This window comes from Hordeum vulgare, chromosome 1H (assembly GCF_904849725.1).
Source record: "Hordeum vulgare subsp. vulgare chromosome 1H, MorexV3_pseudomolecules_assembly, whole genome shotgun sequence".
In the NCBI taxonomy this organism is placed as follows: domain Eukaryota; kingdom Viridiplantae; phylum Streptophyta; class Magnoliopsida; order Poales; family Poaceae; genus Hordeum; species Hordeum vulgare.
The window spans coordinates 57,459,076-57,484,939 of NC_058518.1; the positions used below are offsets into that span (position 1 = coordinate 57,459,076).

General features: G+C 44.8%; 2 protein-coding genes and 1 pseudogene across 2 annotated transcripts; 2 read left to right on the forward strand and 1 right to left on the reverse strand.

Annotated features, from left to right (window-relative positions):
• Positions 1-3,730: 3,730 nt before the first annotated feature.
• Positions 3,731-9,202, reverse strand: LOC123422584 (CBL-interacting protein kinase 17-like). Its single transcript, XM_045107712.1, has 12 exons — positions 8,830-9,202; positions 6,269-6,340; positions 6,040-6,147; positions 5,808-5,888; positions 5,642-5,695; positions 5,440-5,565; positions 5,122-5,331; positions 4,892-4,996; positions 4,588-4,704; positions 4,427-4,489; positions 4,235-4,309; positions 3,731-4,117 (listed from the first exon to the last, which is right to left on the reverse strand). Exons 1-12 carry the CDS (start codon positions 9,097-9,099, stop codon positions 3,998-4,000), a joined length of 1,401 nt encoding a protein of 466 aa, XP_044963647.1. The 5' UTR covers positions 9,100-9,202; the 3' UTR covers positions 3,731-3,997.
• Positions 9,203-13,879: 4,677 nt separating this feature from the next.
• Positions 13,880-14,210, forward strand: LOC123396556 (annotated as a pseudogene).
• A 533-nt stretch (positions 14,211-14,743) lies between these two features.
• Positions 14,744-16,789, forward strand: LOC123396567 (triacylglycerol lipase SDP1-like). The gene is made up of 3 exons (XM_045091470.1): positions 14,744-14,900; positions 15,246-15,295; positions 15,396-16,789. Exons 1-3 carry the CDS (start codon positions 14,744-14,746, stop codon positions 16,497-16,499), a joined length of 1,311 nt encoding a protein of 436 aa, XP_044947405.1. The 3' UTR covers positions 16,500-16,789.
• The last annotated feature ends 9,075 nt before the right edge of the window (positions 16,790-25,864 follow it).

Genomic DNA, 25,864 nt, shown 5'->3' on the forward strand with positions numbered 1-25,864 from the left:
TGGAAGTAGTACGAGTTCCGCATGTAGTTGGGCACCGGCATTGGGATGCAAAGAAGCAAAGGGAAAAATATGCTCATCAAAGATAACATCACGAGAAACATAAACCCGCCCCGTGGAGACATCAAGGCATTTATAGCCTTTGTGAAGTGCACTATAGCCAATGAATACACACTGCTTAGAGCGGTACTCAAGTTTATGTTTGTTGAAGGGTCGCAAATTAGGCCAAATAGCACAGCCCAAAATGCAAAGAAAATTATAGTTTGGTGTGATGCCAAAGAGTCATTCTAATGGAGTTTGATTGTGAATGAAACAACTAGGGACACGATTAATAAGGTAGACGGCCCTGAGAGACGCCTCATCCCAGAATTTGAGAGGCATGGATGCATGAGCTAGGAGAGAAAGGCCAACTTCAACAATGTGGCGATGCTTATGTTCGGCAGAACCATTCTGTTGGTGAGCATGGATACATGTTACATGGTGAGTGATGCCAAGGCGTTCAAAAAATTGATTCAACTTTTGATATTCGCCCCCCCCCCCCAGTCAGTTTGCATAACAGTGATTTTACGATCAAACAAACGTTCAACAAGTGCTTGAAAAAGATGAAATTTCTGAAAGACATCGGACTTATTTTTGATAATATAAAGTCAACTAAATTTGCTGAAATCATCTATGAAGCTGACATAGTATTTTTGTCTACCAACTGAAAGAGGACCGGGGCCGAGACATCGGAAAAATGGGCTCTAAAGGATCTTGAGACACACTAGTTGAACGAGAATATGATAATTGATGGCTTTTAGCCAGTTGACATGCATCACACACAAGATGATGATCTACTTTATTTGACACTGGAAGACTATTTTTGCGAAGAATTTGCTGCACCACCGGGAACGAGGGATGGCCTAGACGTCTATGCCACCTACAGGTAGATGGCTTGGTTACTCCAAGGATGTGTCTCCATGAGCAACCGGTTGGCCAGCAACAGGATACAACCCATCCTTACTCGGTCCGTGAAGAATTGTGCCCCCGTTTCTTGATCGTGAATAGAAAAGAACTCCGGCTAAACAACGAGATATGCATCATTATCTTTAGTGAGTTGATAACCAAAGAGAAGATTTTTGGACTCGGGAACATGAAGGATGTTGTTCAACTCTAAAGATTTGTGCAGAGTAGGAAGAAGAGAATGACCAACATGTTTAATTTCCATAGCTTGACCACTTACGGTGTGGATTTGTTCCGGTCCAGTGTAACGGTCATGAACAACGAGTTTTCCCAACTCGCCGGTCACATGATTGGTGGCCCCGGTGTCGAGATACCAGTTGGTATCGATACCATAGGCGACAGCAACGGTGTTAGCAGATTTCTTGCCACCGCCGCCGCTATTTCCACCACCACCACCACCTTGTTGCTTGGGGGTGGGGGATTGAAGGTCATGTCAAAACGTTTGAAGCAGTGCCAAGCAGCATGCCCTTCACGTTTGCAGATCTGACACTTCTCATCCCCCTTCCTCCTGAAGACGGGGCGCCACCATTGTTGGAGAAGAAGCCGCCATTGCCGCCCCCACCATAGCCAGCAACAGGGTTGCCTCCCTCCCCCCCCCCCCCCATAGCCACCAGACGGAGGGCGGCCAGAGTTGTTGTTGCGGGAGCCGCCCTTGGAGGCGAGGTTGATGAAGTAGCCGTTCTGCGCGTCGATGTGCACCTCCGCAGTGTTCAACAGCGAGAAGAGTTTAGTAAGACCGATCTTTTGATCAGCCTCGGGGCAGGAGGAGAGAGCTGCAACATACGGATTGTAATCCGAGTCCAACCCTTGCAGGATATAGGAGACCAGCTCGTCGTTGTCGATGGCCTTCCCGGCCGCCGCCATCTCATCCGCAAAGCCCTTCATCTTGGTGAAGTAGAGGGCAATGGGTGAGTCTCCTTTCTTGGTGTTGCCGAGTTGACCATGCAACTGGATATGGCATGCCCTGGAGTGGGACGCAAACATCTGCTGGATCGCAGTCCATATGCTGGAGGCAGAGATGAGGGAGTGCACCTGGAGAAGAACATCTCGGGACAAAGATGCAAGAAGAAAAGTGAGGACCTACTGATCCTGCGTGTACCAGAGAGCATGGGCAGGGTTTGGAGTAGAAGAGATCTCCTTTTTCCCTGAAACCTCTATCTCGACGATCAAAACAGCGGGCGGCTCGGCCATGGTGCCATCGAGGTAGCCCATGAGACCAGCAGCGCGCACATGTGGGAGGACTTGGGCCTTCCACACCAAAAAATTGTCCCTAGCTAGCTTTTCGGTAATGGTGTGACCTAGCGCAGCAAAGGAGGAAGCCATGGTGGAGCTCAAGGAGGAAGATGACATAGCGATGTGGAAGAGATAGGCTCTTATACCATGTGAAATAGCTGGAAGCGTATGCATCTAGCAGGGATGCGCTGCATGTTTATATAGGCACAAGTGCCGAACAGATTTACATCAGGGAGGTTGAGGACGTTAGGATCAATCTCCTCTTATCTACAGTTTAAACACAATGAGATAGAGAGAGATCCTAACATCCTAACCATACAGATCACGCACGCACGCCCTACTAACTTGTTATACACGGTTTATACAAGTACCATGTATTATACAGAGAATACACTGTCTAACAAAGGGGGTGTGTGGTCAGTACTCTTCTAGAGTGGTGGATCTGGTCGTGTCTTCGTGTTATGTAGGTGTTCTTCAAATGTATGTTTCGGTGAAGTGGACGGCCGCATCATGTCTTGGCCCTCTAGGTCCTCCTCCAACCGGCAACATTCGGCAAGTTTCAACATCGTCAAGGAGCTTACGAGTTTATGTCTTCCCGTATATGTTTGAATAGATCGGGGGGGGCATCCAACCATGTTCATCGTCTTCTTCTCCTGGATGATGGTAAGTTTTGCAGATTGTAGTCGTCAACATCTTCTAGCTCCAACATGTGATTCCCGTCCGTTGCATCAACAACGTTTCTCTAACTCATGGTATTTGGAATGTCCACAGGTGGTATCGAACTTCGCTCATGGCAAGTGCAGGAGGAAGACCATGTGTAATTTTTCATTTATGTAAACATATCCTTGTAAAGGTTGGTCGACTTTAATATAAGGCCTTTGGGGAAAGAAACCAACACCGATGCATATCTTGTTCATCGGCGGGGGAGGTGGTTCCCTCCTACTCGGTAACGGTGCCGTTGCTTCCGCCTTTTTGCGCCTCTCGTCGGTTCTCTTGGCCTCGTGGTGGTGTTCGCAATGTGGCGGCGTGGGTGGTGGCGCAACCGAGATGGCGCATGGTGGTGGGCGGAGATTTGGCCGGTCGGCTCCGGTTCCGTTGGACGACGGGGTTTCGAGTACGGGAGTAATCCTTGCCGGTCTTCGGCTCCGATGCGGTGACGCCTGCCGGTGCCACCATTCCTTTCTGGAGGGTGTCGGTGGTATTTATCCCCATCCTCCCCCCGCATGCCGGGGGAAACCCTAGGACCCGTCCGAGCAGCAGCGTCGGCGGCGTCGCATTCCTTCTTGGAGGTGTTGCTTGGTACGCGGAGGATCAAAGCCTCGTATGGTGGTTTATTTCCGGTGGGCGCAGCGGTGGCGGATCATCCGCACTTTGTTGTGCTGTCGTTGTTGGCATTTGTTTCTTCTTCTTCTTCCTTTCGGTTTGTTGTACTACTCGCCCCAACGATCTATGTATCGGTGTTGGTTGCTTTGTAGTAATACAAAGCGAGGGAAAACACTTTTTCGGTAATATAAGGCCTTTGGCCTTTTTGCGCAAAAAAATTATTACATCGCTCAACCACTGTTGTGCCGCTATCACACCCCTTCATCTGAGGATGATGGCCTTCATACATAGTCAGTTTCACCACTCCCCTATCTGTATGTAGTTCTGTACACTGTACGATCCTAATCCTTACACCACCATCGTCATTTCCAATCAATAAACAGCTATGGTCCTAGCGTCCTACAACATCATGTCAGTTGGGGTACCTACAACACAGCACTCATCACAAGGCAACCAGTGGTGTCGCGGCTCTGCTGTCGAAGCTCGGGAGGTTGTCGTCGAAGAGCGACCCCATCCCAAAAATCTTGTCAATTCCCAGGTCACTCGAGATCCTGTCGCAGAGCTGCAAAATACATTCCAAGGAAGCAACATCATTAAGTCATTCACGCACTAAGCACCAGCACTGAAGATGAAAGTTATGGCAGTGGCAAATCCAGTTGTTGTTAGCGCTCTTGTCTACCTGTCTGTACACTGCAGTGTCACCATGGGACTTCCTAAGCTCCACAACATGAAGAGAGGGGCCAAGCTCAAACACCTGGGACAAGAAAAGAAAAGAAAAACAGCACCGCAGATGTTAGCAGTTGATATGGTATCCATTGGTTACCCTTCCCACACGTTTCATCGAAGAAAGGTTCAGCTCGCCGAATCATACCTCGGCACAGACTAAGAATGGTGTGGGGTTGTTCGGTCCATTGCAGTTTCCCGTTATTTTGAGCTGAAATAAAACACGGCACGTCATTTTTCAGTTCCTTCAAAACTTGTACTCAATCATGTGATGCTGAAAAACATTTACAATGAGAAGCTTCTGCTCACCTTGCTATGCGCTCTCTGGACATGGAACCCCGACTGTGTCGCGGACACTTCAATCTTGTCGAACAAATCCTTCGGTGGTTGTGCTGATGTGAACCTGATCTTTCTCTGGGACACTCCCTGCAACAAATTCAGCTGGATCAGATGAGTTGTATAAGGCCTCAGTGGCAGCATTCAGTGATTATCTTGATCTAAGAATATGAAGTGTTTATCTTCAGAAGCTATGCATATGATTTTTCTTCCCAGCTTTGCAGACCAAATCACTCTGAATACAGAAAGGGAGGAATTGGAAAATGTTTGTGCATACCTCTTCCTCAAATAAACCTGAAAGATCGAGGGAGGATGCCATTCCGATCAGCTGAAAAGCGTTCATCTGATGAGTGCTCTTGTCGCCGGGTGCTTCACTAATTTGCTTCAGGATAGAAAAATAGAAACCAAAATTCACCAATCAGTGACTATAGATACGAAACATATGATTCCTATATTAGATCATAAATTGGTCTTAGGCGTCATATAGTTTGTGTCATCTTGTCATACCTGTTTGATAGGTAGAATTGCACCAAGCCGTACATCTTCATCATCGTCATCATATGGAGCAACAGGAATATAGTCCTTCTGAAACCATTCGTGTATTTTTATCTCTGCCATGTTAATCCTCTTCCTCGGATTTGGTTCAAGAATCCTACGAAGGAGGTTTTGTGCACTGGGAGAAAGCCACTCCGGGATCTGAGCGTCACCCTTGAAAATCTACACGCAACCAGATAATAGTAGTATCATTGGAATGGCTTCAGAGAACTATCATAACAGAACAGGACAGGAAATATCACTTTTTTTTCTTTCTTTAAGAATATCTACCTTCTGATAAAGAACAACCATATTTCGGTCATCAAACGGAAGGTTTCCTACGAGCATTATGTAAAGAATTACTCCACAAGACCAGATATCCGACAATGATCCGTCGTAACCTCTGTTCTGCAGAACCTGAATATATTTGGCCCAAGAATTAGCAAATATACTGCAAAATAGACAATTGGTCTGAAGGTGGCCAGTCTTTTACCTCAGGAGCAATATAGTTGGGGCTACCACAGGTTGTATGCAGCAATCCATCATTCTGAAAGGTTGCAGATCTTAAATTCAATGAAATGGAAATATCCTCGCAAAAGCTATCAATAAAAATATAATGATCAAAACAAGAAATCGTGTGATAAGTTTTTCTGTCATACCCCGAGATGTTGTGGTAAAGCACTGAGACCAAAATCAGAGATCTTGATGTTGCCTTTCCGGTCAATAAGAACGTTTTCAGGCTGTAACATGTAACAGTGGGATAAACAGGAGAACACAGAACAGTCAAGCCATATTGGCCATCTCGCGAAGTATATAATAATACAGGAACAATAAGAATGATCAATAATCGCTTCATCAGATGCTTCAAATAAATACTTCAGCCGTCAGTACCTTGAGGTCTCTGTGGTAGACACCCTTTCCATGGCAATAGCTCACACCATCAATTAGCTGCTGAAAAAGCCTCCTTCCTTCTCGTTCAGATAGTTTTTTCTTCATTGCCTTTTATTTTTAGGAAGGAGATCAACTTGAAGTGTTAAAACTAAGAAATGTACCTGACAGAGAATTTTATAATGCAAAGCAAGGTTTGAGACAATTGAAAATAAAAGTTATACGGGCTTACAATCCTGTCAAAAAGTTCGCCTCCATTGACAAACTCAAGCACCATATAGATCTTTGTTTTGCTAGCAGCAACCTAAAACCAAGAGTTAAAACAATCGCAGGATTAATAAAACGACATTGATGTTACTTAAACGGCCCACATGAACGAATCCATATGCTCATGTGCACCATGAGTTAGACCTAAAACAATTATTTTTCACAGAATACGAAGAAGATCATCGCACAGAAAATAAGAGAAAGATAAGGACGGGGTGGCCAGCAGCTGGTCGGCATTATTGGATACTTGACGGTGATACATGCTGTCCAAATCTAAGGATTAATCTTAGCATGGAGAAGTGCGTGGCGTGGAGCTGAATCTGCCTCTGTGGGCCCACTAACCCACGTCTACAGGGTGGGCCAATGAGCAAAGATTATGCAACTAGAGCCGGCCAACTGGACCAACTCCACGTGCTACAGGATAGTTGTCTACCTTTAACGCGCAATGAACTGCAGACTATTAGCCCATCCCTACTATAATATTCAGAAGAGAACCCCCACAATTATAGATAAGTGTTCCTATGAATCTTTAAAAAAATGTATAGATAAACATTATGATGATTCTTGCAAACTTGCAATCTCCATCTCCAAGTAACTTTTTATTTAAGGAATCTCATGTTGATAATTGTATTATGATGTGGACCGATCGCATTCCTTGGTCCCCGGATGGTTAGAACGTGACAATAAGTTGTCACCCGCCCAAGTTGTGACCTGCCCGAGTTTGAACCTCCCTCGCTCTGGGGTGGACACATCACTCTCCATAATAAGCTGTCATTTTTTGATAATTGCAGCATATGATTGTTCCAGGTCATCCTGTTTAGATATGAACTCCTATATATCCGATCAATGTTTTGTAACCCAGCTCAATGACGTCTTTCTAGGTATTTTTCCTCCTCATTTTTTACAAACAATTCCACAAAATAAGGACGTCAATATACATGTGATGTCACTTTAGGGAGTCACATCACACAAGCGAGCAATCGTTCCCCAGGCTAGGAGGAACGAATGTTCGCTCAAAAAAACTACTCCCAACAAACACCTCAAAATTGCCATGCGAAAACAAATAAAGATGTCGTACTGTTGTAAAGGATTTGTCATGTTCTAAAAGTGAAAATTGTCATGTGGGAAATTGCAATGCTCAGAAATTGCCATGCTGAGTGAAGAGAATTGCCATGCTACATAAAATCTGAAAATTGTCCTGCTCTAAAGACTGAAATTGCCAACCCGAATGTGTTCACTCAGATTGTCGTCCTAAGCAAACCATTTTTGCTATCAGCTTCATAGTTCACTCAGAGGGGTACGTGACGTAAACAATTTAGGATTCATGTGCATGATCCGACGTGTCTAAGGGCATTCGCTCAGATTGCTTAAAAATATTGTCAATTCTATAGCATTTAGCCAAAATAATGAGTAATTGACAAACTATAATAATATTTGTTTCAAGGAAACGATAATAATATGAGTTCACAGCCAGGAGAGGCAGCAGCGCAGCACATCATACATCGCACGCTGCTAAGAACATCTCCAGCAGCCTCCTCAAAAATCTCTTCCTATATGTGTGTTTAGGTGTTTTTTAGTAAATTTATTGGGTGTGAAAGGTGTGTGACTGTGGCAGTTTCCCTATAAACTTCTCCCCAAACTTTCTTCTTATTTTCTCACTCTGGCGTCCATGTTAGACATCGACAGAGCTCCGGCGACGGCAGCCGGCGTCATGGTGGTGCGGCACGGTGGTGGAGGAGGGGGGGGGTGAGAAGAGATGAGTGTTTTTTTGAAGAGATCCAGAAATATTTTGGATACAGAGAGGCTGCTGGAGCAAGTTTTTTGGCCTCAACTCTCCCTGTATGTGCATTTTTTTTTGGAACAGGGAGACCGTTGGAGATGCTCTAAATGGAAACCTGCCTCCACGGGCCCCACTGGCCCATGCCTGAAGTTGGGCCAACGAACGGAGAAAATGCAGTTGGAGACAACTTGCCAACTGGACCAACACCACGTGGTATAGGTTTTAGTGTCCTACGTGTGACACGCTAAGACCTAGTACTAATGTAGTCCAAAGCAGAATCCCTCCAACAATTATAGATAAGCGTTGGTATGAGCACAGCAGAACATATATGGATAAGCATTATGACGGTGCTCGCAATCCCCCACATCCAAGTCTGATTTCTTTAAGGAATCTCCGGTTGATAATTGCAGTGGCAAAGGATTCTTCCCAGTCATCAAGATTTTTAGATAATGAACGCATATCCGATCAACGTTTGTAACCCGGCTCGCAATCCCTTTCCCCAAATTTATCAAGGATGGTGCATAGTAGACTAGTAGTACATCTGGGGAGGCAGCGGGGCAGCAAAACATGCATCGCACGCGGCTAATTCGTCAACCGGATCCACTGGCCGATCACGGGGAAATGAAATCGAACCGACCAAGCAGAGCAGAGCAGTTGAGAGCACGATCCACGGGGCAGCTAGCAGCAGGAGCCGAGATCGCGATTGGTAATTTAGTAGTAGTAGAGTACTAGTAATTAGTAATTACCTCGTGGAGGCGGACGACGTTGGGGTGGGCGAGCATGGTGAGCGTGGCGATCTCGCGGCGGACCTGGTCGTCGGCGCCGCGGAGGGAGAGCACCCGGCCGCGGTCGAGGATCTTGACGGCGAAGTGGTCCCCGGTGGCGCGGTGCCGCGCGTGCTTCACCTTGCCGAAGTTGCCTTCCCCGAGCGTCCGCCCGAGCTCGTACCCGCCCAGCAGCGCCGCCCGCGCGCGGCACCCCGCCGCCGCGTCCTCCGCGTCGCCCGTCGCCACCATCTTTCTGCTGCCCGCTGCTGCCCGGAGAGGGACGCGCTCGTGGCGGGTCGGGTCGGGCCGGAGGGCGTGTTGCGCGTGGTGGGATGGATGACGGATTGACGATGCGGTTTGGAAAGTGGAGCGGGGCCGTATTTATATAGCTCCGCGAGCTCGGCCACTTGGTGGCGGTGGTGCGCTTGCGTGCGTGTGTGGTCGCGGTTGTGTGTGGTGCGGGGTTTGCTCGCTGCTTGGATTACCTTGCGTAATCCTGATGAAGCCGGCCCAACGGAATAGATAACATTTTCACCGTGAAGGCGTGGCGGGCGAGGAAGGTGTTAGAAATTAATTAGGAAAGGGTGTTCAACTCCGAAAAGTCATGTCTATTCTATCTCTCTATTGTCAACAGACACTTGTTCTGGAGGGATGCCTCCGAACACGCACCTCTTCTTCGCACCTCTTCCAGATGTATATAAACTTGAGAATCAATAGAAATCAGGACTGATCGTCCATTACTTTCATTCAATCTCGTTTTACTCTAACACGTTATCATGCACGCCTCTTCCACGGAGCAGGTAGGCCAATACAACGGCGGAGAACGGGGCAAATCGACGGCACCAGCGTCCATGGCCATCGGCCTGATGCACGGCCATGGCGGCGGCGCCTTCCAGCGCCTCTGCCTCGACAACGCTCCGGCGGCACAAACACCAGTGCGCGATGCAGGCGACAGAGGCACCACACGGTCTACGACGCCCTCCGCTGCAGCGCGTCGAAGCGGCGCCCTCCGGCGCGACGCGGACGCCAGTGACCGGCCACGCCTCCAGGCACGGCAGCAGCACCCCTTCCCGCGACGCTCCCTGTCCCTAACACGAGGCACATCCGCGTGGCAAGCGCCCTCAAGCGCTCGAGTTGCAGCCCCGGCGCACGGCTGCGCGCGGCGACCAACAGCCGATTCCTACCGTCGACGGCCCTCGACGAGGCTTTCGCACGGCTGCCGCGCCGGCTCCGAGCAGCCCCTGGCCGCGCGTCCGTCCACCCGGCCTCTGCGCCGCGCCGCGACGTGCCTAGCGGTCGTCCGCCCGGCCGCCTCCTTGTGCTGCGGCGCGCCGTGGCCGCCCGCGCCAGGCCATGGCCTCACCCATCCGAGCCCGCGTCAGGCTGTGCCTGTGCCCGTCCGCGCCAAACCATGGCCGGCCCCGCCCGCCCAGCAGTGCCCGCGCCCGGCCGCACCAGGCCGTGGCCAGCCCTGCCGCCACCTCTGGGCTCCGCCTCCGCTGGCGGCGTGGCTCGCGCCGCCAACGCCGATGGACCCACTTCGCCTCAGCCGGAGATGACCATGGGCTTGAGCAGCCGCGCACCGAGGACGCCATCGCGCCGCCCCTCAGCCCTCGCCGCTCTTGCCGTCGATCGACCGCTCCATCGCATAGAGCCCCGCAGCGCTCGGTTACGGGAGAAATTCCCGTGAGGAACCGCTCCGGAGAGAAAAAAAAAAGAGAACCTTATCTCTTCGGGTGTTTTCACTTCAGCCCTCGTGGTTTCTCATAATCACAAATAAGTTCCTACATTTTTTTTGCTGAACCCATGGATTAACAGATCTTTGCGATTAAGCCCTCTGGCTTAATGAATGTTATGAAACGAGCCATCATATTGGACTTTACGGTTCAGACCGAGGCTCAGGTTATCTTTACCTAATAATAAAGAGGCTATCGCTTCCGTCGGAAAACCCACCGAGGTGATTTTACAAAAAAGCCCTTACTGTTTATGACATTAAACTCGTAGTATATATTAAATATTTTTTAAATACTCATATTTTTTAAACCGTAACTCCAAATTAAACATATTATACATGGAATTTGATTAGAAAAATATGTAGAATTTAAATATGATATTATTTTATCTGTTAAACGTTTAATAAAAATACTATTTAGGATGCAATCTTAATAAATAAGTTATTATTCGTCTTTCTTTCATACCGGTACTCATCCGGGTTGGGGATGAACACGTCAACAAAATCAGGATTAGAGATGAAACTGAAGGTCACTTGACTGATTCTTTGCACGTATTAAATCTACATGCAAGCCGTGTTAAAATGGAAGACCTGTGAAATTTTGAACTGCATTTTTTTAGGATAAGACCATCTTTATTTGTATCGTAACTATAAATTCTCAAATTATAGACATTTTTTTATAAATTAAGAGTGTGTGCCGTGTGGTATTTCTTTCTCCCGTTGCAACGCATGGGTCCTTTTGCTAGTTATTATTTATATTTATATAAAGCCTCTGCTTTAAAACAAATACATATGTTAGGCCGTGGGGGTCTTCGGAGGTTGCATAAAATACAATTATGCATCATTTTACATCTTGTAAAATATCATGTGAAGCCTCATGTCTTCATATATTACATAGATATGTGAATTATTAAGTTTTGCATCTATATGTATTACCACAGTAATACTAAATGCAAAAGAATGTTTTACGTGCATTTATTCCTTCGGAATTTAAGACAATATATATGTCTTGCCTCAAATAATTCCTAAGGCATGTGTTTTAGGAGAACAACTATATTTTTGCAATTAATTTTAATTTTTGCAAATCTTATTGTAATTCCAAACAAGGATTACGTAGTCTCATACTTGATATGGCGGCATCTAAATTTTTATTTGTGAATTACAAGGTACTGATGACATCTACTGCACAATTCGTAGATTATTCATCACTACTATGAGGTCTACATCTTGTGTTTTACAAGATGATTACCTTCAAAGTGCCCTTCCAAATATTAATATGTGACTACCTCTAGATAACATAAGGTAATAGAATTATAAACATGTACTGACAATAGTCAGACTATGTTTTCTATTACTGCGAGATCTACACCATATTGATGATTATCTTTAAAGTGTCATCCTATATAAATTGAGGTCTACACATATGGCTATATGGCATCAGCCGTACTAAAATTTGCTCCTCTGAAGCAATTGTTGTTGTTCACTAAAATGATTTACTATCATAGTAAATTCATGCATGATTATTGCATGTTGAATGGTATTATCTATCAATATCAATTATTCAAGGCTCTTTTTGCTTGAATATACCATAGGGAACTACATAAATATTTGCATTTACTTGTGATTACCTTCTATTACATTGGTAAAACACATGGCAATGAAGCCTACGACAATATTTCTAATTATAGGATCGTCCATCCATCAAGATGGATCCCATAATGTATGGAAATGACTTAGTGTCACAACACTTCCGCAAGGACCACATCACATCGTGGTTATACTTTCATAGTGGCTAACCAATGTTAAGCATGCAAGTCTATACGTTTTGGCAGCGACTCTAAAGTCACACACTTCCTCAAGAATGAAGTCCAAAACATTAGCAATAATTTAATCACGTGTGTTAAATTGAAGGATACACCCAGGTTCACCAAGGATCACCTTGACTATGATTGTTCTCAAACAAATCATTTATTTATAGATGTCACTTACTCCTAGAAGTAAATTAAACAAATGCATTAGCATTTTCAAGTAACGCATGGCTCACATTTCCAAATACAGTAAGTACATGTTAGGTGAGATTATTTATTGTAAGATGATTTACGACGTCAGTCATTGTATCCACCCGAGGTATTATTGCCACTATAACTCCACCTTCGGAATATGTGTCATGACTATTCTCTTAATAGCTAAGTATGATCATATGTATTTCATCCCTCACCAACTTCACTTAGTTCTCAAACTAAGTACATAATGGATGAATATTTATTCACCTTAAATATTTTCCTTAAGAGAAACATGCTGCCCCGAGCACATTTTGGAATGATCACCCAATAATTTTTCAAGACCTCAAGTCTATCGCAACTTACAATGTTGGTAATTATAAAATCAACTTGAAGTTGAGATCTCATGATCTCACATTTTCATATGCAGATCAGGTTGAAAAGCCCTTGATACACTTTACATCTCCTTATGATGGTATTACCATTTTCATGGTAAAGAAACATATCTACTCTATTCTCCTCATATTTTTCCCACAGGGTTTTTGGGGGAGACTCTCAAGATTATCTAAGATTTATCAAGATGGAAGGTCTATATATGCAAGAAACTTTCAACAATGAAGCATTCAAGGAACGGTGTTGTACAAGGGGGAGTGTTAGAAATTAATTAGGAAAGGGTGTCCAACCCCGAAAAGTCATGTCTATTCTATCTCTCTATTGCCAACAGGCACCTGTTCTGGAGGGATGCCTCCGAACAGGCACCTCTTCTTCGCACCTCTTCCAGATGTATATAAACTTGAGAATCAATAGAAATCAGGACTGATCGTCCATTACTTTCATTCAATCTCGTTTTACTCTAACAGAAGGAAGCTAAAAGAAAGTGGGGAAAAAAAGGAATGTGTGTTTAGGTGTCCATTTTTCGACCGTGTTCCTTCTTCTATACTACTAATAAAAGATCAAACGTAAACTTCCCTAGATACACACAGCTATTACCCCCACAAAAACAAACACCAATCAGCACCACAGAATTAGCCAAAAAATAAATATCTAACGGCTCTCCACCATCCACGCAGAACCACAGTGTGCATTTAGCAATTAAAGTTAGGCTGACCGTGCTCCGCCTTCCTATAGAGAAAAGGAGGAGAACATGCCCAGCAACGTCCCCTGTAATCACGGGACCATCCAGCCACCACGATCACGGGCGACGTTGACATTGGAGATTGGCATGCCCCCTCCCCCTCCTCTTCCCCGCCGCCCCCCTTCCCATCCTCCGCGCGGAGTCCTGACTCGGGGCAGCACGATGGCGGCGACGGCCGGGGCGGCCGCGGAGATCGTGCGGGAGATCGCGGTCGTGGGCGCCGCCGACCTGGCCGCCGCTGCGGGCCGACTGCCTCCGCCTCGCACGCAAGGTGTCCCTGCTCATGCACCTCGTCGCCGAGGTCGCCGAGGCGGCGGGGGAGGACGGCGCGGCCGAGCCCGAGGCGACGGCCTGGGTGGCCGACCTGCTCTGGGCGCCGCTGCGGGTCGAGATGGGCACTCGCCGCCCCCTTGTCCTCCAGGTGGTCCACGACCCCACCGCCCTCGATCCCCGCTGCCGCTTCCAGGTGCGTGACGCGCTACACCTCTTCTAGGGTTTCTCCCCCTTCGTTCCCCTCACAGATCGTCCTCTTCTTGGACGCCCGTGATCTCTAACGACTACGAAGCAGAGGACGTCCCTGACGACGAGGAGGACTCTGCTTGGTGCACGGTCGACGTCGGTGCCTCCTTGGCAAAGGGAGCCGACAGGGAGAGGTTAGCGGGGAACGCATCGACGAAGGACGGTGGCTGCCCTTCGCCTCCGGGGAGCACGTCAATGAACGACGGCGACGGAGGCGGGGGCAGCGCGAAGACGTCGAGGTCGTCGGATAGCAGGCGGGAGGAGTTGAGGAGGAACCTCGACGACGTTGCCGGGCTGACCAGCCTCTTCTCTGAAGTCCCAGCAGCAACGGTGGTGATGTTCTTCTTCTTCTTGCTGCCATGGCCTGCCTCCCCACCCATCCCCCGTCCGCCTCCCGCGGCCTCGGCCTTCGTCGGTCCACTCGGCCGCAGCGGCGCCGCGCTCTACCCCACCTACGCGCGGTTGCCGGCGACTACCGCACCCGGAGGTGGCGTCTACTCCCTGGGCATGCTCCTGCTGGAGCTGCTCACTAGCAAGTCCCTGACGCACGCGTCCCTGCAGGAGGCGACGGCAGCATGTCCAGCATGGCAGCATCTGCAGGACGGCGGTGGCGGAGAGAAAAGGGAGGAGAGGAAGGAGATGGGAGGCCGTAGGGAGAGGTGTGGTGTGGTGTGATCTTGCTGTTGCTGCTCGCCGGCCATCAGCTAGGGTGGCTTCAGGTGCACGGAGGTGTCAGTGGCAACTTGGGTCGTCCAATTGACACCTGAATCGTTAGGTGAAACAGAGCATGTCTGAACCTGGTCTACTCTTTTTTTCTTCATTTGCTGAAAGGTGATATCCAATCTTCTCTCATCTTGTTTTTTATCGAACTGAACTAGCACTGCAGTGTGTCACTAGGCAATCCTACTCCAAACTGTATGTTCTCTGATGGGTTGACAGCTAACGGGAGAGGATTCTCACACTTTGCATGTGGTTACTTATCTGAACACTCTTTGCATGTGGGCTTCAGGTGCACGGAGGTGTCATGTGACAATTGTTATGCCAGCCACTCTTGCTCGGGTTTTGAATGTTCCTTAATCCATTCTTTCGTGCACATTTCAAATCTTCACCACATTAATCAGTAGTCTTACCAATGTTCGTTTTCTCTCTGTATCGTCAGTATTCGAAGATCATACAAAATCCTTTGTATTCTGAGCTTCAGAAAGCAGCAAGTCAGGGTAGGCGATGCACTTGGGAAAAGCTCTCTGCCATCAGGGCAAACTGTGCTATTGAGCTTGCATTAGATGAATGTGTTGCCTTCCTGAACCACATGCGTAGGCTGAAGAGAAGTGCAGAAAGAGCATCCGCTTCACAAGGATATGGTGCTACAATTAGACTCTGTCCATCTAGAAGGATTCCGTCATGGAATCTCATAGCAAGAGAAAATTCAACTGGTTCTCTCGATGAGGAGTTGCTCACATCTCCCACTGTTACAAGCCATCAAGCAGTTGGAGGAACTGCTGGGCCATCTAACGGAAATCACCATCTCCAACATAGTATACATGATAGCAGTGACAGTGAATCTGAGAGTATAGACTTGAACTCATGGACGAGAAGTGGTGGCCCTCTCATGAGGACAGCCTTGGCTAATAAATTCATCAGCTTTGTTCAGAACCTTGAGATTGACCCAGAATTCAGAATAATATCACCAAAGGGAAGTGAAGGTGATATTTTGACACCGAATAGTAACTTGTTTGCTGGTCACCCAATTGGTAGAGAGCCAGTTGATAATCATCCAAGGCCTGTTACTCCTGGTAGGACCTCAGGCAATACAGGTTCCGATCCTCATGATACACCTGTTCCTAGGTCTCCATTTGGTCTTTCCGCGAGTATCATGGTCCCTGAAGGTGACTTGTTGCAGCCTGAAAAGATTGAGAATGGTATTTTATTCAATGTTGTCAGAAGGGATACTCTCCTAGTGTCTACTGGTGGAATTGAACCTCATGGATCTTCACAGGAAGCAGATGTGGAAACTGTACCGACCGAGTGCCTTTATGGTGCCTCGGATGACGACGACAACGTGGAACTGAATGCCGATGATGAAGAGTTATCTGATCGTGGAGATCATAGATATTCAGTTGCAGGAAATCTGGATTCGTCCGCTTCCATGGATTGTCAAGCTGAAGCAAGTACTACTCGATCAGAAGCTCCATCTCTCTTTGATATCTGTGTGGAGATTCCTACCATCTTATTATTGGAGATGGCCAGTTACAGTTTCATCTAAACAATGGGGTTTGAAACTTTTGCAGGGCCTAGATTTGAGAATGCTGGAGTGTGTAGACATTCCCATACCATCATATTGGGGGTCTGTAGTCCGGTCTTATATTTCTTACCCTGAGCATTATGTACTATCTCACATGTTCACTTAAATTGTACCATCTTATTTGTTGTCTGATTTTTGTTTGTTTATAATAATACAGGGAGAGATAAGGAAGTACTAATTTGTTATGGCTTTATTTATGCCGCTCTGGTGGTACACTCGCTTTGCCTATCCACTGAGAAAGGAGGATGGTGGATTCAAAATTTCATAGTTTCTTGCGTATCTGAGTTTTCAATTTTATGTAAATGTTGTATAGTATTTGTGTTGATGCGTTTGTTCTTGTAGATGCATTCTCACACATATGATCCTTTATATTCATATTTATTGACACTTATTTTGATGTGTTATTATTTTCTCTCATTACTTTTGTGTTGCTTCCTAGACTTTTTTGAAGAACAAATATTAAATTCTGAATTCATTTGAGACCTTGCCATCTTTATAATGAATAATCTATAAAAGAGTGTTCATACCATGTGTCTCTTCACACTTACTTTGTGAGGTTTAGACTGTTTTAGGTCAATTAAGTGGTTATGATATGTTTGAGAACACAATTCAAATCTGAAATTTTGAGAACACAATTTTTAGAACTGTGGCATTACAAAATACGAGTAGTTGTTTCGATTGAGGATTAAAGTAGAGGCATTGCTAAAATTTTAATATAAAAAGCAATTTATAAATTATTCGGTTAGTCGTGCGTTGCACGTGCATGCTAACTAGTGTAAAACAAGGAAAGAAATGGGTTCGTTACGCCGCTCCGAGTCAATTTTGCAAACAAAACGAGTCAATTTTGCAAACAAAACGAGAGGGAAGGCGTGAATGGTTCATCTTTGGATTGGCCATTTATATTGGGGTTTATTAAGTGGATGCTAACATGCTTACCGACCAGGGAGTAAGAGTAAATTTTGTAACCCGGGGGTTGGTGGTGTGTTTGGCATTTGCTTTGGATTAATATCTTTTTACGAAAAGGCCAAACGCTATATACTCTCTCCGTTGCTTTACATGAAGTGTACTTAAAAAAAACGAGTACATGTTTGGCTGAGCCTCTAGAGAAACATATCAATACTGTAACACAAAAATTATACCATTTTATCCATCGTGAAAAGTACTTCCTCTGTGAAGAAATATAATAATATTTAGATCATTACTTTAGTGATCTATACGCTTTTGTATTTTCTTACGAAGGGAGTAGTTTCATATTTGTCTATTAGGCATTGTATGTAGATGTCGTTATTTTATTTTATAATCTTGATCGAACATTCAAATGGTTGACTTGCACGGAAATCAATACACATTATATTTTAAAAAGGAAAAAGTAGCATAAATCCTTATAAAAAATAAAAAAAATACATTTAAATCTGAAAGGGTGCCGAAAAACGCCAACAATATGATTTGTGTGGCAAATCACTGCCTTAGAGATGAAAACGATGAAGAGGACCAGTAAAACAACAACTTATCGTGTATCTACTCTTGTGATCTTGTCGTTGGGCTAACATTTTGCTTTGTTCATCTCAAAAAAAAAACATTTTGCTTTGTTGGTACTTCTCAGGTTATGTTGGTGTGGGCTGTTTTTCACAAGGGTATTTCTTTGTAGTTACAAATAAATATTTAACGACAATCGTATGGGTAATGCGTACATTCATGATGGTTGTTTTTTTCTTGAGCCATGTTTTTTTCAGCAAAAAATGTATATAACAAAAGGTCATATACTATGAGCCACTATATGGCTCCCGAGCTATAGGGAGGTCCACATTTAAAAATTATGATGAAAATCTGAGATTATGTTTAGAAGTTCCAAATGAATCTGACCTTTTCTATGAATACATCTACATGTGTTCTATGCATCTATAAAAAAATCATTAAAAAGTATGCCAAATTGTAAGCTATAAAAAGAGACATGTTTGTGAATAATCCATAATTTCTCCATTTTTGATAGCCCATAGATGGAAGATTTTAAAATACTCCCTTCCATTCATATTATTTGTCTTAGATTTTTTTAGATACATATGTATCTAGACATATTCTAGTGCCAGAGATATTAATACCTAGATAAATTTAAGATAAGTGGTCTTTATTGGAGGGAGTAGTTGACATATATAGGCCTATGGCATTTTCTTTCCATTTTTAAGCATTGTTTGAAACATAAAACTTGGGGTCTAATTTGCACCTGTGGTCTTGTATTACCTTTGTCAAGTCAGCTTACCCTAGCAGTTGAAACAATTTTGTTTGGAGAACTAACAGTTCGAAGTTATCCTCAATCTCTGGCTCTCATCTGAGAACTTTTGGTCAGAAAGTAGTTGAGCACTTATCTGAGGGTATACAAGGAAGACGAACCCGGTCAAAACCTTGCCTTTTTTTAGGAAAGGTATTAGGATAATACTTTTTCTGTTTATAAATATAAGTTTTTAAAAGATTTCATTAAAGATCACATACAAATGTATGTAGATATATTTTAGATGTCTATTCTTTGTATGTAGTTTATATTAAAAAATTGAAAAAATAAATTTAGAATCGAAAGGAGTATTTATTATTATATTTGAACAGAGGAGGGATCCAGAAGGATGCAGAGTCTTTGATAAGCCATACTTCCTCCGTCCACAAATAAGTGTACATATAGATTTGTACTTAGTCAAACTTTTTAAAATTTGATCAACTTTATAGAAAATAGTAGCAACGTATATGACATGAAAATGATATATTTGGAAACTTCATGTAAAGACAAATCTATTGATACTAATTTGATATCATAAATGCTAGCACTTTTCTCAATAAAATTTGTCAAAGTTCAACTAGTTTGACTGACAGAAAAGGAAAAAATACACTTATTATCGGACGAAGGGAGTAAGTCATAACTGAACGAGGGACTCGTGCTAAAAAAAAAAAAAAACTGAATGAGGGACTCGTCATTTAGCCGCCCACGGCCCACCTATTGCTTCCAGACTCGACTGTTCAATGGGATTCCTCCGGTCGTTGTATGTACCTGATATATGTTCATTTGTTTAATCACAACCTTTTACAAGTGTTGTCTGCTAGCTTGGCGTGAAGAGACCGTATCTGGCCGGGCGGGCCTAGCTATGTTTCGTATTCTTACGTAATCTCTTCTCAAACCTGTCATCTAGCTGAGGCCGATCGATGGCGTGACCATACCACATATACAATCCATTTCGGTGCCGACCGTGAAAGAAATCAGGTTGAGGCGTACACTAATGGAAGAAGTGCGTATGCCATCGTCATCAGCATGGGCTGCATCACGCGCCACGCGTGATAAGCCATTCCGAACCAATCAACAATAGATAACTATGGATCCTCGTTAAAGAAAAAAGCTGTGGATTAGTTAGTTGGGTACGTGACGATCCGACCGGGACGCGTCGCACTGCCGGTAATTCGAAAAGATTTACCTTTTTCTTCACCTATCTCTCTCCAAGAGTACGTGACACTTTGTTATGTACGCCCATCATTTTAGTTTTTTGTTATCCGATACGTGGCGGTGCGTGGCAAGCATGTCCCATGGACGCCGTGCTGTTGCCGTTTTCTGCCTCGGGCGCTAGCAGCGTGGACCATCGACCATGCCTGCATGTTACGTGCGTGCATGCTGCCGTCGGTGGATAGTCAGGGCCGGCCTCGGCATTTCTTCCTTTTTTTGAGGGGCCCGATTCGGGGTCCCTTCCCGCGTCCATTGGCAACAATAAAGACATATTTTACTTCAACATTTATATTCCGTGGGAAAAGCTCTCAATCCATCCATAGTCGCAGTGCAAAAATACACATTAGAAGTAACCAAGATTGCATCCAGGGTTAAATCATCATCAAGCATCAACTACAAGTGCTAGAACGAACAGAAAGCGTGTCGTTTGTCATCGCGCGCTCTCTCTCTCTCTCTCTCACCAGAAGGGAACAAAATTTATTGTACGAGACAGTCGACGAAACATCGTGCTAAAGCCATGAGCAATCGCCACCGATGAAAAGAGATACATATCTCAATGATCCAACCTATAGACACACGAAGCAAGACGGTTACTATTGAATGAAACCATTTTTAATGCATTTAGGCACCATTTAAATTTTTACCACGTTTCAATTATTAAAACTTCATAGCCGTAATATTAAGTTTTACAAAGTATCATTTGCTTCTTATAAACTTACTAATTTCAAAACTTGTCAAGACGTTGGAGCCTCACATGGTTTTAAGCTTCAATTTTGAAACTTACCAATTTTAGCATTCATTTTTATTAGGTTTCAGTAGTTGAAATTTGTTGAAATTTTAAAAACATGTCGAAATGCATTCTAGATTGGTCTTATGTCAAAGCCCTCGTCATAAGGAACACGAATATGCAAGCAAAATACAAATTGGACTTTCAATTTAAAAGATATAATATGTTTAAATTTACAAGCCAGAAGAAAAAACATGGGATGTGGGGTGGGTGGGGCATGCAGTCTTTGCCAAAAGTTGTGTGAAGAACTACATGCATGGAAGTGATTAAGCTCTAATTGTAAGATCACTTTCTTAGCACAATCATATGACTCCATGCATGCATGCCTCACACCCGATTGCCATTCACGGCCTTCTCGAGTCGTGATTCAAGCATCAACCTATTTGCCACGTGGATGCTTGCAAGTGCCATAGAAAAAGTGTCAATCCTCAATTTGTTAGAAGAAATAAATAGACAGGTGTCAACTAATTTATTTTAGAAAGTACATGGATGACTTCCCGTTGCAGATTGAAAACTCTGAAACTCCATGACTGACATGTGGGACCTCTCCCTGGCCACAACCTCGCGGGCATGGTGATGTCTCGTCGGTGCAAGCTGTAGCACCGCTTGGGCACTGCTCTTACACGTCAGGCATCAGCGGTGGGGTGTTGTTTCCTCATCCAGTCGATCCTCGCATGCCATCCGTGGCTTCCTTCGGAAAATTATAGGATGAAAGAACCCAGATGACGAAATTCATCGAATTATGAAGAGATTAATACAACGAATTTTTTTCAATTATGACCAAAGTTTGGAATATTGGCTCTTTAGAACTTGGATCAATTAATTAGGGAAAATGAAGAAAGGACACTTGGGATAAGAACAAGGGGAGGTATAGTGGAGTGTTCCTCCTCGTCACGTCCCCCTTTTTCGTGTGTGCCCATGACTCTCATCCCTTGTCAACGCTCCGACAAGCCACGTTGTCCCCATCTCTTGCTCGACCTCACTTGGAACGTCGTGGCCATTGGTGACACCCTCGTCTACGTCACGCGAGCTGTGTAGTCCGAGCGGCATCAAAATGGCCGAGTCCTCACCTGAACGTCCGAACACCCGACCTCTGCTCCGCTAGCGATGTCATGGCAAACGACATCATCCCTGCCTCCATCAATGTTCTTGCTAGGTCTCGGCTAGATGCCGTGGCCGGCCACGTCACTCTCGTTTCCATCTCACCTTCTTCTTCTCCACAAAATCCAACTTCTCCAAAATTTGGTTTCAAGCAACTTACAAATAGCCCACATAAAGCAGTATACACACCAATATAGGTATTATATTATTTTTCAGTCAACGTTTGATCGACCGACGGGTTTTTAAAAGCTGATCATTAACACGTTGCACTTCGGTACACACATGCATGAGTTCGTACAGTGCAAAGCATGCCTGGCTTTGATAGCCAACAAACCGGGACGGAGCTGCCTTGTTAGCAGTGGGGTCAATTGACCCCAATGAAATTAGTAAAATCTTCACTAACTAAGGAGTACTAAGTACTAATCACTATACATCTATAGAACATGACCCCACTGTCATAGAGATTACCCATTACACATTTATTCTAGCTTCGTCCCTGCCAACAAATCGGCTAGGCAACATTTAGCAACAACAAGACTTACCATTTTTTTGATAATTTTTGAGGGATTGGCAAAGTAAGTTGGTACCAAAACAATTGGCAGCCAAACTTTTGGCTTGTCAAAGTGTCGGCTTGCCAGTTCTCGGTAACCAACGAATCATCATGGTCTACGTTTTTCTCCATGTTCTGTGTTGGTCCATGGTCGTTGCCTGCATGTATGTTCAGCGTGTGTTGATAGACAACTCGACCGTGTTTGGTCTTCTTTGGAACTCGTGAACCCCGTGACGCGTGCTTGGCGTTGCTGAAGCTGCCTTCCCATGTCGAAACACGTGACGCCTGCTTCGTGCGGCCCGGCTCCGACGCGCCCGCGGCGCCGCTTCCGCGTCCCCCCCGTCGCCACCAACCGCCGCGTCCGCTGCCTGGAGGGAGACTAGCTCGTGGTAAATTGGGTCGGAGGCGTGTTCAGTATCCTCATGATCAATCTCATGCACTTAGCCGAGAACTTTTAGACGGAAACTAGCTGAGAACTTTCTCAAGTGTACAAACCCCTGAAAAGTACTAGCTGTAGGATAACTTGATGAGTGCGGCAAAATCGATAAAATTAACCCGTGGATGGAAGTATTTTATAAACTGAACCACATTCGAAAAAAAAATTACTCAGCTGCACTGTGTGGCGTGACACTAGATTTCAGACGCGATACAACATAATATCACGGTCACGCAATGTAGTAAGACGTCTAAATAAGTTGTCATAAAAAAGGGTCACTGGCTGTATTTATCTGCCTTTTTCAAACGCGGTTTAGTATGTGAAATACTTTCGTTTTTGGTTAGTTTTTTCCATTTTGAGGATGAGTGCACGCATCTCACCTGTTGCTTCCAAACTCGATTAATTCAGGGGGATTCACTCGCTGTATTTACCTGCCTTTTTTGGGTTTAATATAAGAACCCCTGGCTTGCTTGGCGTGAAGACACCGTATCTGGCCTGGCGGGCCTAACAATATTCCGTATCCTCTAACGTAATCTCGCCTCAACCTGTCGTCCAGCTGACGCCGTGATCATGTATACAATCCATTTCGGTGCAGTACGATGTCGACCGTAAAAGAAGACAAATTGAGGCGCACCCTCCAACTCATTTTCTTGCATATATATGCCGTCGTCAGGATGGTGGCCACGTGCGATCGGACGGCCGTCGGCACGGCAAGTGATGTGGCCGTGCTAGTAGCAGCTAGCTGCATGTGCATGAGGCATTAGCAGTGGATTGTTTTCTTTTAGATGAGCAGTGGATTGGGTTTGTTAGGTACTACTGTACTGTATATGTGAACCGGACACGTCGCACTGTCGGAAAGGGGCGGTTTAATTTGAAAGGATTGCCTTTTCCGTGCTCCATCTCTCTCCGAGAGTACGTGACACTTTCTTCTGTTCGCTTATCCTAATTTTTCTTTACTGTACGTGACACTTTGTTCTGTCTGGTTATCTTATTGATTGTTATACTGTACGTGGCAGTGCGTGTCAAGCATGGTAAGGACGCCGTTCTGCTGGCATATAATGTCTCGTCGTGCACTGCTGCGTCGGCCATGCATGTTCTTTTGGAAACGGAGTCGACCATGCTTGTTTTTTTCGAAACGGAGTCGACTATGCGGGCATGCTACGTCCGTGATGCATGCGTGTGTCCATACATGCATATAAGTCGGCAGACACCGCTCGCAAAGAAAAACCTACTCCCTCCGTTTCTAAATATAAGACCTTTTAGAGATCCATTATATAGTACATACGGATGTATGTAGTCATATTTTTAAAGTATAGGTTCACTCATTTTATTCCGTACGTAGTCTATAGTCAAATCTCTAAAAAAATCTTATATTTCGGAACAGAGGGAGTACATCATATGTATGTGTCTAAGTGCGACAAAGTAACGTCCCTTTGTAAACAAGTTCATGGCGCATCTACTCTTTCAATATGCAGATACACTGTTACAGTTTGGGATATGATCAAAGTTTGATTTGGCTTTCATGACGTAAACCTCCTGGATAGGGGTCACATGAATTCCGTTAAAGGTTGGTGAGACCACAACTCGTTCAGAATGACACAATCCCGAAGGCCATTCATCTCTCTCATGCTGCTCATTTCGTGAAAGGTTTGAAAGGAACGGAATGTGAGGGTCTTCCGCGCGGTTGGAGGTATTTATCACAAAGATTAAAGAGGAGTGTAGCCTGTGATGTCTTGCTGGGGCTAAGCATTTGCGTAACTTAATGCCATGAGAGTGATGTTTCGTAATTCGGCCTCTCGCCACAAACTTTGAACTTTCTTTCTTATTCAATGAAAATGGTAAATTTTTTGTCTTGCTTAAAAGAAACAACGTAATGACCAAATAAATTAATCATGTGCTAACGCGAGCAGTATACACAGCAATTCTGGTATTCGTCTCGAGTGGAGATTGACAGAAAGGTGTTCTTTTTTCTAATAATCATTATTACATTACAAACCTCAATACCCGTGAAAGACACACATACACGAGGTACTACGAGCATGCTTGGTTAATATCCAACAAATTGGATAGCTAACTTTTTTGAGTTCGTTTTTGGAGGGAAACATTTTGAGTTTGATGGTAATAAACTAGGTCATACAAGAGCTCTTATTGCATAGAGAAACATCAAAGTGCGAATAAAATAGCTAGAGATTTCTGGCATTAAAGAATCTTGATATAGCTCTCGAGTCTATTACGAATCTCTAATGTTCATTTCGGCTATTCCGATCTTGTTCTTTCATTGCTGAATAAATAAAATCATGTTGTTGTGCAAAAAGACGTTAATTTAAAACCCTGACGGGTGGCAATTCTACGTACAACTGACCCCACAGCTTTTTGGAAAATAGCCAAACATTACTGCATAGTTTCTGTACACTATGAAGAAAAGAATCCTATAAATTAGCAATGACCCCACATAATTCTCTGCCTGGCTTCGCCACTGTCCTTGATCATCTTCTTTTTTTCGGAACGGAGGCAAATTTTTTGCCTCATCGATTGTCCCTGACTAGTTCGACCTTCAAGACATGCCGCTGATCTCTGTGTCATATGTTTATTCCGATCCTGTGTACTTTCTGTGCAGGGATCAACAAAAGTCAGATCGCTGTTCTGAAAAGATGCGTACCCTAACAACTGTGGTGTAAACTGTAAACAAAGGTTACCTCCTAGGCCGAGCCGAATTTAGACGCCCCTCGAGCCCGGATGCACCAGCTCGACCTCGACGCAGTGGATGTGAACTGCACAAGGGACGAGCTGTCCCTTTTGGTTGATGCAAGCATTTTCCCTGCATCTTTCTCCTCCCCGGCCCTCGGACTCGCTCCTTGATTGCTCCGTTCTTCACCGACGGATATCACATCACCATCCTCATCTTTGACACTCCCACATGTGGCCACTGTTGCCGCGCCGGTATTTGTGGCCATTTGTGAACGGAAGGAGTACA